Source organism: Nymphaea colorata, chromosome 3, assembly GCF_008831285.2.
Source record: "Nymphaea colorata isolate Beijing-Zhang1983 chromosome 3, ASM883128v2, whole genome shotgun sequence".
Lineage (NCBI taxonomy): Eukaryota > Viridiplantae > Streptophyta > Magnoliopsida > Nymphaeales > Nymphaeaceae > Nymphaea > Nymphaea colorata.
Genome location: NC_045140.1, coordinates 2875588 through 2892636, shown reverse-complemented (window position 1 = coordinate 2892636; position 17049 = coordinate 2875588). Strand labels below are relative to the sequence as shown.

At 37.1% G+C, this 17049-nt stretch overlaps 1 protein-coding gene across 2 annotated transcripts; it reads left to right on the top strand.

The window, feature by feature from the left end:
• The first annotated feature begins 6973 nt into the window (after nt 1–6973).
• LOC116250157 (trihelix transcription factor GT-4-like) lies at nt 6974–17049 on the top strand. 2 transcript variants are annotated; one of them, XR_007572815.1, is made up of 6 exons: nt 6974–7980; nt 12786–12824; nt 15635–15766; nt 15990–16217; nt 16342–16616; nt 16733–17049. XR_007572815.1 is itself a non-coding variant. In XM_031623610.2 (5 exons), the coding sequence occupies exons 1-5, from the start codon at nt 7419–7421 to the stop codon at nt 16560–16562; spliced, it is 1182 nt and encodes a 393-aa protein (XP_031479470.1). In that variant the 5' UTR covers nt 6975–7418; the 3' UTR covers nt 16563–17049. The 2 variants fall into 2 exon arrangements, 1 of the variants encoding a protein (XP_031479470.1); XM_031623610.2 differs by having other exon boundaries at nt 6975–7980; nt 16342–17049.

Sequence of the window (17049 nt, the reverse complement as noted above, 5' to 3'; positions counted from 1 at the left end):
AACTCTTTTTGAGTAGCAACAATTTTTCGTTCAGTAAGATTAAACAAAAGTATAGAAAACTACTTTATGCGAGTAGCAAACCTTCATTCAAATGATAAATTCAACGTAAAAGATTAGCTTATGCTAGGCAATGCCTATATATCATACATTTACATCTACTGTATAAGTGTCCACAACAGCATATATGATCTCATAATAACAACATTTTGGCCACATAATTGGCGTTTGAATCGACCTGCTATATCGTGAGATCTCTCATAAGAAGTCGACGACCCAATTGGCACATGGCATGCGTGGGTCAGTGATTCTCGGATGGTAGATCTCGTTTACATCTATGATGTGCTAGGGTTATATGTAAGATAAAAAAGATAAACTGTGAGGATATTTTCATAAACTAGTAGGTCTCCCACATTATATGTTAGCTCTCATTAAATGTAAAAACAGTAAATGCAAGACATATATAGCACAAAATGTGCACAACACGTAAAAAAAAAGAAAAGAGAAAAGATTGTTGGAGGACCCGATGGCTACAAGTATATCCATTTTGGACTCCAACACCCCCTTTCAATTAGACAAAAATATTAAAGAACACAGAGAAAATCAATAAAATGAAGAAAAAATTTAAAGAAATAAAAATGAAATGAATACATACATGGCATACGTACAAGCGTACATCAGTTTAAACTTTAAATATATGAGTACACATGTATAAAGCTACCATCATAAATAAAAAGAAGATTACATTGCAACATTAATGTTTATGAAAATCAAACGAGACATTTGGCAGATTGATTCTCCGTTGATTTTCATTCTTTTATGATTTCATAGAGTAACTAATCCAATGTTCTAAGATTTCCTAGCTTGATCGGATAAAACAAATAAAACATAAAGAAGCAAAATACAGACCTTAGGGCCCGTTTGATTGTCGAGTGAAATCAAAAGGAGAGGTTGAAATCTGTACGGGTGGGTGAAATTTCACCCACCTGACTAAAAACGAAACAAACGGGGTGAAATTTCATCCGTTTAACGTAAAGGCCAGCCGGTGAAATTTCACCAGCTCGTCTCATGCCCATTTTCCCCTCTTTTCCCTCTTCATCGACGGCCTTCTTCCCCTTTCCTCTCTTGCTCGTTGCCTCACCTGTCTCGGGTCTCTCGCTGGCTCACCTCTCTCGCTGCCTCACCTCTCTCGCTCTCTCGTTTCTCTCCTCTCTCGCTGCCTTTCCTGTCTCGCTCTTTCGTTCCTCTCGACCACTTTGTTGGCCTCCCACCCTTGAAAGGGAAGCCCCCGTCGTTTTCTTCCACTTCACCATGCTCCATTCCTCCTCCGTCCCCTCCCAAATTCAATCACCTCCTTCAAAAGTGCTGCATCTCAAAGGCATTGGCACAAGGAAAGCAAGTCCACCAACAGATTGTGGTGAATGGTTCCCACGGAAACTGGCGCTTGAGGATGAAGTTGGTCAGGTTTTATGCTGCTTGTGACGAAGTCCGAAGTGCACAACACTTGTTTGACGAAATGCCTGAAAAGGACATTTTTGCTTGGACTTTAGCCGGATCAATTTACAATTACTGTTCTTTTGTAGATTTCTTCTCATGAAGTTTCATTAAAGGTGGTAAAAGAGGTTCATGCTTATGTAATCAAGAATGAATTTGATTTGGCTACTGCTTTTTGGAATGCGCTCGTTCATATGTATGCAAAATTGTGTTGAGGAATGGCCATGGCAGGTTGGCGCTATGTCTTTTCAAGCAGATGAAGGAGTCAAGAACCAAATCATGTGACATTTATATCGGTTCTTTCTGCTTGTAGCTCCTCTGGGCTGGTTTATTGAAGAAGCAATGGATTTCATTAATAAAATGGCACTTGAACTTGACGGAAACACATAAAATTCTTCATGTGCATCAAACATGATTAAATTTACTACGTTAAATTCTTCTTATGCATCAATCATAGTTAAATTTATCACGTTAAATTTTTTCTGTGCATCAAACAGGACCTCAGATTAAAAGAAGAAGAAATTTCATCTTGTAAATTTTTTTAAAAAAATTTACCATGGTAAATTTACCACGTTAAATTCTTCCTGTGCATCAAACGTAAATTTACCACGTTAAATTATTCCTGTGCATCAAACGTAAATTTACCACGTTAAATTTTTTCTGTGCATCAAACGTAAATTTACCACGTTAAATTTTTTCTGTGCATCAAACGAGCCCTTAGGTTTTTAGTGGAGCTGAAACATGTCAATCAAACTCCAAACAAGAACAAATCCCAAAATTCCTCAGTTTTAAATACGTAAGAGATGAATACTAAGGCAAATCGTTAAAATTAAATTCTAATATAGTTATATTCTGAAAAACCAAAAAAATGTATAGAAAGAAAAAAAACCACTAAAATTCATGAAAATATTCAGATAACTGACCAGAAAAAATATGTCATGAAGTGCCTGGGCACTCAATTCAGAGTCTCACTTCTCCAAAAAAGCAGATTCGTGTTTGAGAGTACAAAGAAACAAAAAAAAAAGGTTTCTGAAGACCCAATTCCTACTATTATTGCCATTTCACGAAAAATAAAATAAAGTATAAACAAGCAAAATAAAGATTTTAGGTTTTGTAGTGATGTTGAAACATGTAAATTAAGCACCAAACAAGATCAAATAGCAAAATTTTGCAGTTTTAAATATGCTGGAATAGGTTACTCTGCCACAAAGCTAAAATTGAATACTTAGACTTTGAAAAATTGAAAAATATTATGTGAAAAACAAATGATAAAACATGTACATCATGCCGCCAAAATTCAAGAAAATAAACAATTATGCTACTACAAAGAATTTCATAAAGTAACCTAGACACTCGATCCAAAATTTAGCTTCTCAAAAAGAACAAACAGATTTATGTTCAACAACATATAAAAGAAGAAAGGGCTTTTGGGGGGACCGAACGGCAACAAATATAGCTTGGGGAGTCTAACGCCTTCTTTGAATGAGACAAAAATAGAAAAATACACAGAAAATCAATAAGAGGAAGGAAAATCACTCCCAAAAAAAAATGAAAATGAAAATGAATACATATACCATGTGCAGGCATACATCAGTTTAGATATAATGAAGCTACCATTATAAATGCAAAGAACACAGTATATATATATATATGTGCTAATGAAAGTTTTTCAATCTGATGGTGCCATCGTGACGATTGCAAACAAAAGAGCATAAAAAACACAAAGTTATGGACTGATCATATGGAAATCGAGCGAGACATTTGGCAGATTGATTATCCTTTGATTTTCACAATTTCACAAAGTAACCAGTTCAATGTGAGGTTCCAAGATTTCTTAGCTTTCATGATGCAAAATCCCAAAAGACAAATAAAAACAAAATAACGACCTTAAATTTTTAGCGAAGCTGAAATTTGTAAATCAAGCTCTAACAAGAACAAATAGCAAAATTCCACGGTTTTAAATATGTCAAAGGAAAACACTCATGCAAATTGTTAAACCGAATACTTATTTTCAGAAAAACTGAAAAGTATCATAGAAAAAATAAATGAAAAAGAATGTAAATCAAACTACTAAAATCCATGAAAATATTCAAACAACCACCAACAGAAAACATGTCACGAAGTGCCAGAACAATCGATCTCACCTCAACAAAAAAACAGAATTGTGTTTAAGAATATACAAAGAAAGAAAGAGCTTTCGGAAGACCTAATGCATACAGTAATCGGTGATTTCAACATCATCTTAAGATTGAACAAAAATAGAAAAAGTATACAGAAAATTAATGCCAAAAATGATGAAAAGAAAACACTGAAGGAAATACAATTAAATGAATCCAGATATGGCCAATGTACGAGCATAAATCTATTTAAACATATGTAAATACATGAATAAAGCTATCATCATCGATGCAAAGAACACACATAAAAATACTTTATACACAAATACATTGATATATGTGTGTGTGTGTATGTATGTATGTATAAACAAATAACTTTCAGTCTCACGGTATAAAAGAAAAAAGGGTAAAATATAGATCTTCGGTATTATAATGAGGTTGAAACATGTAAATTACACACCAAACAAGAATAAGTAGCATTATTCTGCAGTTTTAAATATGTCAGAGCAGATTACTGAGGCATAAAGCTAAAATTGAATACTTAGATTAAGTATTATATGAAAAATAAATGAAGAAACATATAAATCATGACACTAAAATTCATGAAAATAAACAAATATCCTACCACAAAAAAATGTCACAAGGTGCCCTGCTCACTCAATCTAGAATCTAGTTTCTCCAAAGAAAAAAAGATAATTATGTTCAACAACATATAAAAAAAAGGGTTGCTGGAGAACCCCAACAGCTACAAATATAGCCAATGGGGACTTGAACACCTCCTTTTAATCAGACAAAAATAGAAAAAAAATGCCCACAGAAAATCAATAAAAGGAAGAAAAAAAACACTCAAACAGATAAAATTGAAATGAATACATATATGGCCAATGTACAGGCATACGTCAGTTTAAACTTTAAATATATGCATACACAAGTACTAATAAAAGTGTTTCAATCTGATGGTGCAGTCATAATGTTCGCTAAGAAAAGAGCAAAAACTCAAAGTTATGGGCTGCTAATATAGAAATCAAGCGACAGATTAATTCTCCTTGATTTCCATCTTTTCATGATTTCACATCTTAGCACGCCCAATGCCATGTTTCAAGGTTTCCTAACTTGCATAATGCAGGATCCAAAAAAAACAAATAAAGCATAAAGAGCAAACTACAGACCTTAGGTTTCTAGTGAAGCTAAAACATGTAAATCAAGCTCCAAACAAGGACAAGTAGCAAAATTATGTAGTTTTAAATATGTTGGGGTAGAATACTCAGGGAATTCGTTAAAACTGAATTCTTATATAGTTAGATTTTGAAAAACCAAAAAAAAATTATAAAAAAATGAAAGGCACGTATATCAGGCCACTAAAATTCTAGAAAATATTCAAATAACCACCCACAAAAAACATGTCACGAAGTGTCTGGACCAATGGCGAAGCCACATGGTAGCTGCCTCACAAATTTTACTATTTTTATGTTAATAGTTTCAGATATTTGATTGTTTGTATATATTGGTGCCCATAAAAACATTAATGTTATTGAACTAGTGCCCCTACTAGCCAAAATTTCTAGCACCGCTGGTGTTATTGACACTCAATTCAAATCCATACTTTTCCAAAAAAAATAAAAAAAGACAATTGTATTTAAGAGTATATAAAAACAGAAGGAATTTTCGCGAACACCTACAAATATAGCCATTCCCAACTGCCATGAAAAGTAAAATAAAGCATAAAAGAGCAAAACAGAGATTTTAGGTATTGTAGTGAAGTTGAAACATGTAAATCAAGCACCAAACAAGAACAAATAGCAAACTTCTGCAGTTTTAGATATAACATTGCACTGATGGCAACCTCCCAGCTTTATTACAGCATAGTGCATTGCTTTGAAATCACCAATAACCATAGACAAAGATCTTTCCCTCCTGAGCATGTGATAGGTCTTCTGGTTGAAGGAAAAATTTGTACTAGTATGCACGCTACTAATGATGAAAAATAAGCCACATCAATTAAACAATATATGCTTACTTTGTCTCAGTCGAGACGAGCAGGGGCTAGTAGGCAGTCAATCTCCATTTCGAATCTCCAAAACATCAATCTTTTATGCCATAAAATGGGGTCACCCTTACACAAGTTGAAGTACAAAGAGGTGCACCCTCGGATACCAAAAGTGGACCCTATATCCTATAGAAATGGTGGGTTTGGTAGAAGGATTTGACCTTCAATCAGACAGTGGGTCTCCCTGCTCATCGAGAGGTGGGTCTCCCAGCTCATCAGAGTATATGTTCAGTTAGGCTCAAGTCAAGTTCTTATCTGAGTTGCTCAAACTCTGCTCATATTAGCTCGAGACATCACAGCCATTTTTGTGCTTATCTTGTGAACTATTTAATTAATACAACCACCACTTCTTAGCATTTAAAATGTAATTTTCTTGGGAGGCATAATGCCAACAAAATTTGATTCAGCGCATTAGAGAATAAACATCAATACAGGTAAGTACTTGATTAAATATATAATAATCACGTTCTTCCCAAATATTATCTATGAATTTTTTGTAGAAGGTTGATTTAGAACGTGCCAAACTTATCTAGTTTCAGCTCAACGAGTTATTGAGCTAACATCGGTCAAATAGCACTTGTCCTAAGTGACAATTGATGACATGATTGATGACGACACAAAGTTGTTCTTCTATATTGTTTTTCACTTATGTATGTTTGTCTTCAGTTCTTGTCTTTCAAAATTTTGATTATTCTATATGTTTTACTAATTTGATCTTGAAGCTGATGGTACAACGCCTCGAGGCTTACAACTCATCTCATGAAAATTTAACAACTCTTCATTTGTCAGTCTCTATTGTGAAAATTTGGGATGTCAATTTCTTGTGCTACAAATAGGAGATATCGATATGCAAGCAGACGGCGGATGCTAAAGACGACCTGGTAGCTTATGAAAATAAGAAGGGAAGGAGAAGAACTTCGGCCCTTTGTAAGATAGAAATTCTCACTCATCCAACAAATACCAAATTTAAGGTCCTAAAGAAATCTATACAAATAAAAAACCATGCATCAGAACGTCAATAGGACAAATGTAAGTTATGTTTCCGTTTTGTTCGAGTGCTGAACTTACTTTCTAGATTTCTTTTTCTTAACTTTGCTTAACTGAATGCCAAGACAATAAAAAACACAGCCAAGAAACGGTAGTTTTATTTTCCGACAACACCTAAAGTAACAAGGTATTTTTCTTTTAAATTTTATACAAATATTAAAGATTCCTATTATGCAATGATGCAGAGCTCCTGAAGGCCACCTAATGAGCCCGCTCTCTAGTCTCTACCATGAAAAGGTTGGCGAATTCCCTACCTAAACAAATAGAGATAGCCGAAGTCCCAATCAGTAAGAAATAAACCAATATTAAACCATTATACCATCTGCTCCTGTGGAAGAATGGTAAGGAAGAAGATTATACTTTTGGGTTGAAGACTTGAAGTAGATGATCCTCAGTGCGGCAGCTCTCCTTTTCAACTCTTCCGGAGTCCAAGCCCAAAAATAAGTGCCTCGGGAGCCTTCTGAAAAACCCTCGAGCAAACCCCTTTGCTGAACCAGCTGCTTCTCCCGAATCAGCTACCCCAGAAACCATTATCACCCAATCGATCGATCCCCATGAAGAAGCATAGAACTCTCTCACCTTGCGCTTCATTGATGAAAGACCATGATTCGGTTGAAGATATCTAGCACCCACAAAACTAAACCCTCACCTTACCCCTTTTCCCGTCTTCTTCTTCTGTTTCCACCAGCCCATCGATACCATCTTCGCCATTCATCATGTATGTGGCAGAAAAGAGGTCGCCTATCGACTTCTACAAGGAGGAAGGGATGATGGAGGTGGTCGCCAACGGTATGCAGCCCTCCCCTCTGCAGCAGCAGCCTCAACCTCTGCAGCAGCAGCAGCTCGTCCTGGCTGAGAGCAGCGGCGGGGAGGATCACGAAATCAAGCAGCCGAAGAAGCGCGCCGAAACGTGGATTCAGGAAGAGATCCTCACGCTTATCGCCCTGCGCCGGGAGATGGACGGCATGTTTAACACCTCCAAGTCCAACAAGCACCTATGGGAGCAGATTTCCACCAAGATGAGGGAGAAGGGATTCGATCGGTCCCCAACTATGTGCACTGATAAATGGAGAAATCTTCTCAAGGAGTATAAGAAGGCCAGACACCATGATAGGGGAAGTGGTGCGGGCGGTGGTGGTGGAGGAGGGTCTGCCAAGACGTCTTACTACAAGGAGCTGGAAGACCTGCTGAGAGAAAGGGCGAAGAACGCGCCGTACAAGAGCCCACCTTCAAAGGTCGAGGCTTACATGCATTATCCCGACAAAGGCAATTCTCTAGGTGAGGAAAAGAAAAACACAAGTTTCTTTTCTCGTATTTTGTTTTTGTTGATTTCCTGTCATGTAGTTTCTTCTCTTCAAATCGAATTATCGAACAATTCCTTGTTGATTTTGTAATCGATCGACCGACTGATCGGCGTTGACTTCTGTATCCTTCTGCTTCGAATTAGTGAAGCTGATTAAGAGTTTACGACCGGACATCTTGTTTGGTCCTGGCGGCTTGAATTTAACTAATCACTGAGACTATGGTATCTAGCTTAATCTTTTTAGAATGAACTTCAAAATGAGTGGCACAAACATGTAGAAGTGGCACCATCTTTACCAAAACCACAGGCACAATTCTTTGTTCGTTTAGCTGGAAGTTTTAGAGAAGAATCTCCTTCCAGGTAACATCTTCTATCCTGGAAAAGTTGCAATATAGCCCTTGCTCGCAGCTTCTAACTTTTAATCGGATACTAGTTGATGAACTGATGAAGAATCAATCGGCTGAGAGAGGTGGGTTGCAGGGTGGCTACAAAATGGTGCTCTTCATGATCTTCTGACATTTAATGATATACGGTGAAAATCACTTTGGACGTCTTTAACAGTCTATCAAGCACATTCTGGAACTCCAACTCCTATTTTTCCAAACTGGTGGCATGCAAGAGTGGATGCTACACCTGGGATTATGGGGTGTACTGTGAGAAGGCACTTCTCCCACATTTACCACACGACAAGGGCTTGATCAAAAGAAATTCTTTCATTACAGGCTAGGAGTGTATTTGTGAGGAGTTAAAACATTTTTCTTGCTTATAGAACTTTTAGAAATATGAAAGTAGAGTTTTTAGCCAGAGGATGCTTGAGGAGCTAGCTGGTATTGTGAAATATGAAGGCATCTTTCTGGCATTTGCTTCAATAAGCGTTTGGTTAAAATATGTTCATCCATAATAGGTTAGGTGTGTATTTGTGAAAGATGAACACATTTCTCTTGGCTATCTAACTGCTAGAATTATCAAAGGTGCTTAGTGGAGATTATATTTTATAGTGTGTGGAATTGTAATTTGTAAATTTATCTCGTCTTGAGGGTCAAATTAACTAACACTCATGTACCTGTTCAGTTCTACACTGTCAAAAGTGTTAGGCATGAGCTAGCCAGTAAGTTGAGCCTAGAGCGTAGTCGGGACTGGGTGCATTATGTGGTATGCAGTATGCACCTTCTTTCCTCCTCCCAGAAAAAGTAAACTGATAAAATGCAATATTAGTTTTCAGAGTTAATAGCAAATTGAAACATTTCTCAATGAAAAACCTATTCTTATCAACTTATATTAACAAAGCAACAGAACTGCACAATGGCACTAATACATTACACCTTCTATAACATGATCTCATACACACTTATGTGTTTGATAATAATTTATTGTTTTCATCATATGGATTTTAATGTCTTACCTTTATCTTTACGAGTGGAGGTGTAGAACATCTATATTGTTGTAGAGATAGTCAATGTAAAATCTCAAATTTGGATGAATGTTTGGTAATTTGGGGTACACTCTAGTGTCCTGCATGATATCTAACCTTTTCGGACTTTGGTTCCTTGTTGACATGCTAAACATGGAGACTTTTATGCTATATAGTTCTGCCGATCAGAAGGGTAAATATTGCTCTCTAAATTCTCAGTGGTCCTTGTGACCATGTGATGCGGACCCACCTAGGGCCACACCTATCCACATGTCCTTGGCCGTGGCCCATGGCTGGTGCGGTTGGTCCCTTGGATTCAAGCCTTCATTCTTTGAACTCAGCTACTCTAGGATCTCAGACCCCCTCCCAAGTATGAAGATGGAATCCATTTGATTCAAGTGAAATGGATCCAAGATTAAAATGGATCTCAAACGGATCCAGGTTGGAGGTTCGGTGGGAGTTTTGCTTCCACCAAAAGATCAACTCCTGTGGTGCGATCTGTCCCAGCTACAATTATTGACATGGAAACGCCTCTTGACGTGCACAAGGCAATTTCTTGTGTAATTAAAGTCATGGTACCAAATAAATACAAAATCCATTGTGATATTTGGTCTTATATGCAAGAGCAACAAGATGGCTGCAAAACATTCTCAAGGTCACAAAAGACAAAAATATGTATTTATTTAAGGAGCCAAAGAGCATGCGATTTTGCCTTACCATAACCGGCCTCAAATTTCAAATAGCAAAGGAGAGCTGATGGTGCTAAAATTGGAAGCTTCAACCTTTAATTTTGGAAGAATAGAGTCTGCGCATGCCTAATTTTGGTGGTTCAGCCTTGGAACGAAATTATAGGAATTCAAATAAATTCAGTTGCAATTGCCATTTGAATTTTCTCTATTATTTCATATTTTTGAGGAGTTTATGTTTTCTTATGAAAAGGTTTTATGTTTTCTTATAAAAAGCTATGTATTACACCTGTTTGGGATAGACATGGAATTGAAATAAAATATTTACTTCTTCTTTCGGTTTTAGTTTCTAGTGCTCTCCTCAAGTCCTACTTAGAATTTCCCATCTGTATTCCAAAACGGTTGGATGACAGTCCACCTTCCCAGTCATCCTAGGTCCCGGACGTGCATCTAACTTAAAGAAGACCACACATGCTCTTCTTGGTGTTTCTCCTCCATTGGGAATCTTGGGTGATAGTACCCTTGCCGCAAGCTCTCCTCAGTGTAGTAGAGTCACGTCGGGATCTTGGAGGCTCTTCAACGCCTAGCTCTCCGTATCATGAAGAGGCTCTGTTTTGTTTTTGGCAACTTGGCCCCAGTTGCCGAGCTCTCCTAAGCGATGACTGGCATCTACTGCCATCCGTACTCTCACCCTAACATTGGTCACTAGATCAGACCCTAGCGGGCCTACTGCAATGCACGCTTGCATGACCTTGTTATTTAGTCTTGGTTTGTTTTTGAGGAGGATTGTTGTAGACTACTTGCTGAAATAATAGGAACAAACAGTTTCATTTTGTGATTCTTCTTCCATGGGCATTTGATATTACTTCTAAATCTCTCATGTCCAATTAATCAAGAGGCACACCAACCCTTCACAAATCCTTTTTCCAGAAAATGGTCCTTTTAGTTGATCTTGTTTACCCAGACCTATTTTTGCAATGTAGCCTTTCCTAGTATGTGAACCTATTTATGGCTTCCTTGTGTTGTATGATATGGATTGGATGGACATGCAATGAATCTGCTTGCTTAAATTCTAAAGAAGAGGATGGTAATGAGTTGATGATTGTGATGTAGAATGGTTGTTTGGGAAGTGAGGTAGCTTCTGAGTGAAGGGTTTCAGAATCACTATCTGACCCAGTTAAACCCCAACCTGTAATTGTACTTGGTCATGAAAATAAGTATTTCCTTCACTGAATGTGGTCGATGTGAGTACCGTGCATGGTAGAGGACTGAAGAACTTGTCCAGAAACTGACTTGGTTTATTCACACCTGCAGTGGGAGGTGGTGGAAAAAGGATAGGTCATGAAGCTGAAGGCAAGAATCATTTATCAAACACCTTATGAAAAAGATAAGTCATTGCTTAATGAATAATAGTATGGACTATATAAATTCACCATTGAACTGAAGGGGGAATTTTATTTTATTCTGCAATAGACAATCTTGGTTTAAAGTTTAAACAAAGTAGGTTGATAACCGGGACCTTGGGCACAAAATGCAACCTAGCAATCTAGTTATCACATTTGAATCAAGATGTGTTTTTGCCTTTGAATTGAATGATTTAGTTGTACAAGGTAATGGTCCAATTGAAGATGTTCTAAGGCATGGCATGCTAGTTTTGTCAACAATCTCTAGGTCTTCCTGTAACAGTATGTTATTAATGGTTGTAGTTATCGCCCTAGTTTATTGTTCAGATAATGTGCTAATGAAACCCATGCATATTAGTAGGCATTATACTGTTTCACCATTGGACAGAAAGGGGAGAGAGGAATCATATTTTTTCTGCAATGGATAAGCTTCGTTTAACCAGAGTAGGTTGATAACCAAGACCGTTGGGTATCTTTTGCAACCTAGCAATCTAGTTATCACATTTGGTGCAAGATTCATTTTTCGCCTTTGAATTGAAGGATTTAGTTAATTAGTTGTACACGGTAATGTTTGAAGATATTCTCAAGGCATGGCGAGTTAGTGTTATCCCCAATCTGTAGGTGTCCTCTGTAACAGTATGTGTTATTGAATAGTTATTCTCCTAGTTTATTTTTTAGATCATGTACTATACTTGTGCATCTTTCAGGTTTAGCTCTAAGTTTATGTTTCTTTTGGGTAATATGATGATTGAATCTTTGTTGAAGTTTGTTTTATGTTTTAGAAACTCCTTGAACATGTGACATGCTCCACATGAAAAAAAGGGTCAAGGGCTTCTGAACTTTGGGTAATAGCATCATTTCATTTCACTTCCATGAATCCACCCGCTTTAGAAACTCCAAGCAACACATCATGATTCTTCTTTGTTGTCTCAGAAGCCACATGATTGGTTCCTACCAGAGTCATGCAAGGAAAAGGTTGACGAGTACCCCAATCGTCCTGACTTTTTTCCTTTGTCATCTTACCAGCTCCGAAGCTTGAATATGAATATAAGGATAATCTTGTGACATGAGAGTGTGTCATGTTTCACAAGTATGACAGGTATAATTAACAAAAGTGGCTAAGGGTTGCATGTTGGGTGCAAAATTGAATTGGTGTGTTGGCATTTGTAATGGAAGTTAGGTTTAAAGAGTTATTGACAAGATGGAGTGTTTCTGCAGGTTTGTAATGATTTTGCAACCTGGTGAATCCTAACATGCACATTTTCTTTTTCGCTGTGTAGGCCTTGAAGATGCTGGTATTCCTTTTGGACCTGTAGAAGGTACTTTGTAGTTTATTTTTCATTTTGGTATTTTAGGTTCCGTCTCCAGTTGTGTTTGGCATGGTTAATGCTGTTTACATTGTTTTTTGACAGAAGTGGCCTAATGCTTCTGTATAACGGCTGTTTAAAGTTAAACTATGCTATACTTTCTGGTTTCTTATAAATGTGTAATTGTGAAGTGGGAAAAAAATGAAAAGCTTCATAAAAAATGGAAACCTTATAAGCGAGGATCCCTGTGATATAGCTTGCTTTCTTGTCACGTAGGAAATGTAAGTGCATGGTGGGAATGGAAAGAGCATTTGGGGGGTTTTTATAGACAGGGATAACCAAAAGGGCACATACTATATGGACCTTCTTAGTTATCATGTCCGACTCATCCAAGAAACTGGTGGTTCTCTTACAACCAGAAAATGGATGTGCAATGGGGAAACTTAATTTATACAATTGTCACAAATATCATTGTCACGATCTAAACAGAAAGGTTTTGTCCCGGCTACTAATTTGAAAGTTTGTTTTCCATGTTTTCTCAGAAGAATCTTTGGGGACTCAAAATATAAAAACATATAATAATAGAGAACATTATGAAATTTTAAGTCTTCTACAAATTCTTTTACAAAAAGACATTCATAAATATTTAAGACAGTTATTAAAATGTTAAAAGAAAACTGAGAAACTTTAAAATATTTGAAAAACATGCTCTTTTGGAAATTCTTGCAAAAAATATCATGATATTATTGCAATATTATCACAAATTTTCCCGATATTTACAAAAGGAATATCTTTTCCTATTTTTCTCATTTCTCGTTTCTGGCATTTTTATTGCAATATTTTTGAAAATCCTGCCGATATTTGTGACTGTGATTTGCAGCCCTGGAGAATCAGAAGCACAGCTAATTAAGCTGTTTGGCCATTTGATGGTCTACTAAGCATACAAGCTTCCTTCGTTGAACTTTTTTTAGTTGAGTATGAGAGCCATTATCATTTAGTTGCTTGTTTTCAAATATTGGTCTTGGTCAGAGCTTCCAAGGACATCTTTACCTGGACATGGTTTTGCAACCTTCTGTGTCTGTTGAGATGTAATCTTCCTCTGTTAGTTGGCAATGCATGCACATGAATTTTTGAATAGGGCTGTTGGTAGATCAGAATCCACCTGAAATTGAACTGGTGAATGGTCATTTCTGGATTTGGATACACTTAATAAGGTTAAACAAGATGACCTGTTTGTATTTAAGCAATTCAGTTCTTGCATTTGGACACTTGGTATGGACTATTATGGAACCTGTAATTAAGTGGAAATGGGATCTGGACAAGGTTTTGTCTGGAATACAGCATGTAAGAGGCACCAGAAGCATAGCCCTTCAAAGTTTACCTCATTAATGATGATGATGCCAGTAGCATAAATTATAATGTCTAATTTATTGTGAGCATGCAGTTTGCCACTGACACAACAAAATACGTGTGTACGTGACATTGGCATGAACAGTTTTGCATGTTTTGTAATTTGAGAAAGCTAGATATGTCTCTTTCACATGATCTGGGCACTCTATACATCTATCATCTACATCATTTTCTTTGGTTTCATGGATTCCCTGCCTTATTTTATATATACGTCCATGTTAATGCTCTTTGTTCAAGATATACGTGTCGAATTACATTCAGTATGTTGATCATAAATGTCTTTCTACGTCTAGAGAAATTAATCCTCCTAATTGTGCATCTACTTCAACCCAAAATTTGGTTTAATTTCAAATGCAGTTAGACAAGTAAATTTTATTGGAATTTTGCAGGTAATAATGAATTCACTAGGGTGGCCTTAGCTCATATTTCTCAGAAGATCTATTTTTTTCCTTCTAAACTTGATAAAAATTGAATCTTTTTTATCATGAAACATGCAAAAGAGAATAAGCCTCCTTGACTAACTGTGTTGCCTTTGGTTTGTTTTGCTGCATGTTATGAAAGGGTCAGATTCTTGTGAGAAAAATGGGTTCATCGTGGCTTTTCCACGATGTGTCATTTTAAGTGCCCACAGACCCATTTGCATACCTATCTAGACCCTTTTCGTGTCTGCTGGCACAACAAACTCTATGTTAAAAGCCTATTTTGACAACTATGTGCTCAGGATTTTTTTTTTCTGGATTTTCTGAAAGTCCTAAATTGGGGATATAGTTGTTATTTTTCTTTTATTTGAAAAGCCCTTTTTAACAATAAAAGAACTGTTCTCTCACTAGCATAGGAGCTCCTGAAAGTTGTGTCACAGTATGAATGTACAATAGAGAACTATATGGTTGATATAGGTTGACATGATGCAGTACAGCAGTGCACTCTGTTGGGCTGAGCGTCTTTTCTTCCAGAAGATAACAGTAAACCATGTCAGGAACATGATTGTTATAAAGTTCATATAATATTGGTAAAAGAAGAAACTTCTATCAATCACATTTATTCTAGTCATATTTTGCGGTTTATTGGTGCTTTCAGTCTGGTGGTCATATTGTTTTCTGTAGATACTTTAGTAAATCTTCAAAAGAACTTTTTGAATGCTAGAATTAGTTATATCGCACAATCTTTTCCATATTCTTTCTGTGCAGAAATATTGCCAATGGCATTTTTTTGCTCTAGTTGGTTGGTGTTGTTAAACATTACCACAATTATTTCTGTCTGATTATTTTTGCCAGTCGAACATTTTGCTTGAATTAGATGCTTTTTTATTGTTAGTTGGTTGATCTAAATGATCTTCCTCCCACCTTTCTTTAACATTCTTTATCTTGTTACCTCTCCTGAAACTTTTGTTGTTGCCACATTTCTCCGTCCAGGCAGTGCTAGGTCATCTCTAAATCTGGAGCGACGTCTGGATCATGACGGGCATCCTCTTGCCATAGCAGCTGCTGATGCAGTTGCTGCCAATGGTGTTCCCCCATGGAACTGGAGGGATACCACTGCAAATGGTAATTTTTAGTTTTTGGTGCAATACTTTGAAAATTCTATAGGTTAGCTCCTCCTGTGCAGTTTAAGTTGATTCTTTGTGTGAGTACAGTTTCGTCCTGAAACTTGGTCAGAATTTCGTTTGATGTAAAATTTTGGCAGTCTAATGGCTATAAACAATTCTTTGAATTTGTCTAAACCTGCAACCATTTCTTAGACTTGTCTAATTGCTCATTTCTCTTTAAGGTGGGGATAGGCAGTCCCCTTTTGAAGGAAAGGTCATACTGGTGAAATGGGGTGACTACACACGAAGAATAGGTGTTGATGGCACTGCTGAGGCTATAAAGGAAGCTATCAAATGTTCTTTTGGCTTAAGAACAAAGCGTGCATTCTGGCTAGAGGATGAAGATGGGATAGTCCGTAGCCTAGATAGAGACATGCCACTGGGAACGTACTCTCTTCATCTTGATGAGGGTAAGCTGTACATGCATTTCATAGCAATGTACTACATGTATGCATGTTTGTGTATTTGCATGGGGGAGGGGGAATGATGCAGAGGAAAAATGGCGGTAATCTAATTTTGTCTGCATTATTTTAGGCTTGACAATAAAAGTTTGTTATGATGATCCTGGCATGGCTGAAGAGAAGACTCTGTACACAGAGGATGACTTCCGTGATTTTCTAACACGTCGTGGCTGGACTGGCTTGAGAGAGTTTCCTGGTTTTAGAAATGAGTTCACTGCATTCAGAAGTCTTGATACTCTTGATGACCTCCGCCCTGGCTGCATGTATCAGGGTGCAAGATTACTAAGTGAATAGAGCTCCATTGCAGCATCACTGTGATCTCATTGTGTGAAGGTGCTGCGGTGACTCGTAAGTAGTCATGCTATTTGCACATATCACTGTATTACATCTCTTTTCCTGCTCCATTATTTGAGCTCAAAGTAATGCTTCACTTGATATTCTTGGTGTGAGCGGGTCATCTCCAGCACTGTGGTCCTCCATCTGCATTTGAACGGCAAATTGCTTGGACCTCCATGCCCCTTGTATATAATCTGCAGAAGGATAAATCCTCGTACTTTCGGACAGATAGCACTCCGAGGTGTTTATATTTTCACAGCTGCTTGTGTTGTAATTTCTATCAAGAGTTGCTGTGGTCTTTCTATTTGAGAAGACTTTTGTATCTTTCGTTTTGGGAAAGCTAATGGAATTGATATTTAAAGGTACCGGTCTTGAAAGAAAGAACCTTTATGGAGATTTGTGATGTGTTTTGCTTTAGATAATTGCCAAGCAGGGAATTCTGATC

Coding starts and splice junctions, on each gene's coding strand:
- LOC116250157 (XM_031623610.2), top strand. CDS start 7,419: ATGTATGTGGCAGAAAAGAGGTCGCCTATCGACTTCTACAAGGAGGAA. Junction 7,981..12,785: donor CGACAAAGGCAATTCTCTAG/GTGAGGAAAAGA, acceptor TTCGCTGTGTAG/GCCTTGAAGATGCTGGTATT. Junction 15,767..15,989: donor GAGGGATACCACTGCAAATG/GTAATTTTTAGT, acceptor TTTCTCTTTAAG/GTGGGGATAGGCAGTCCCCT.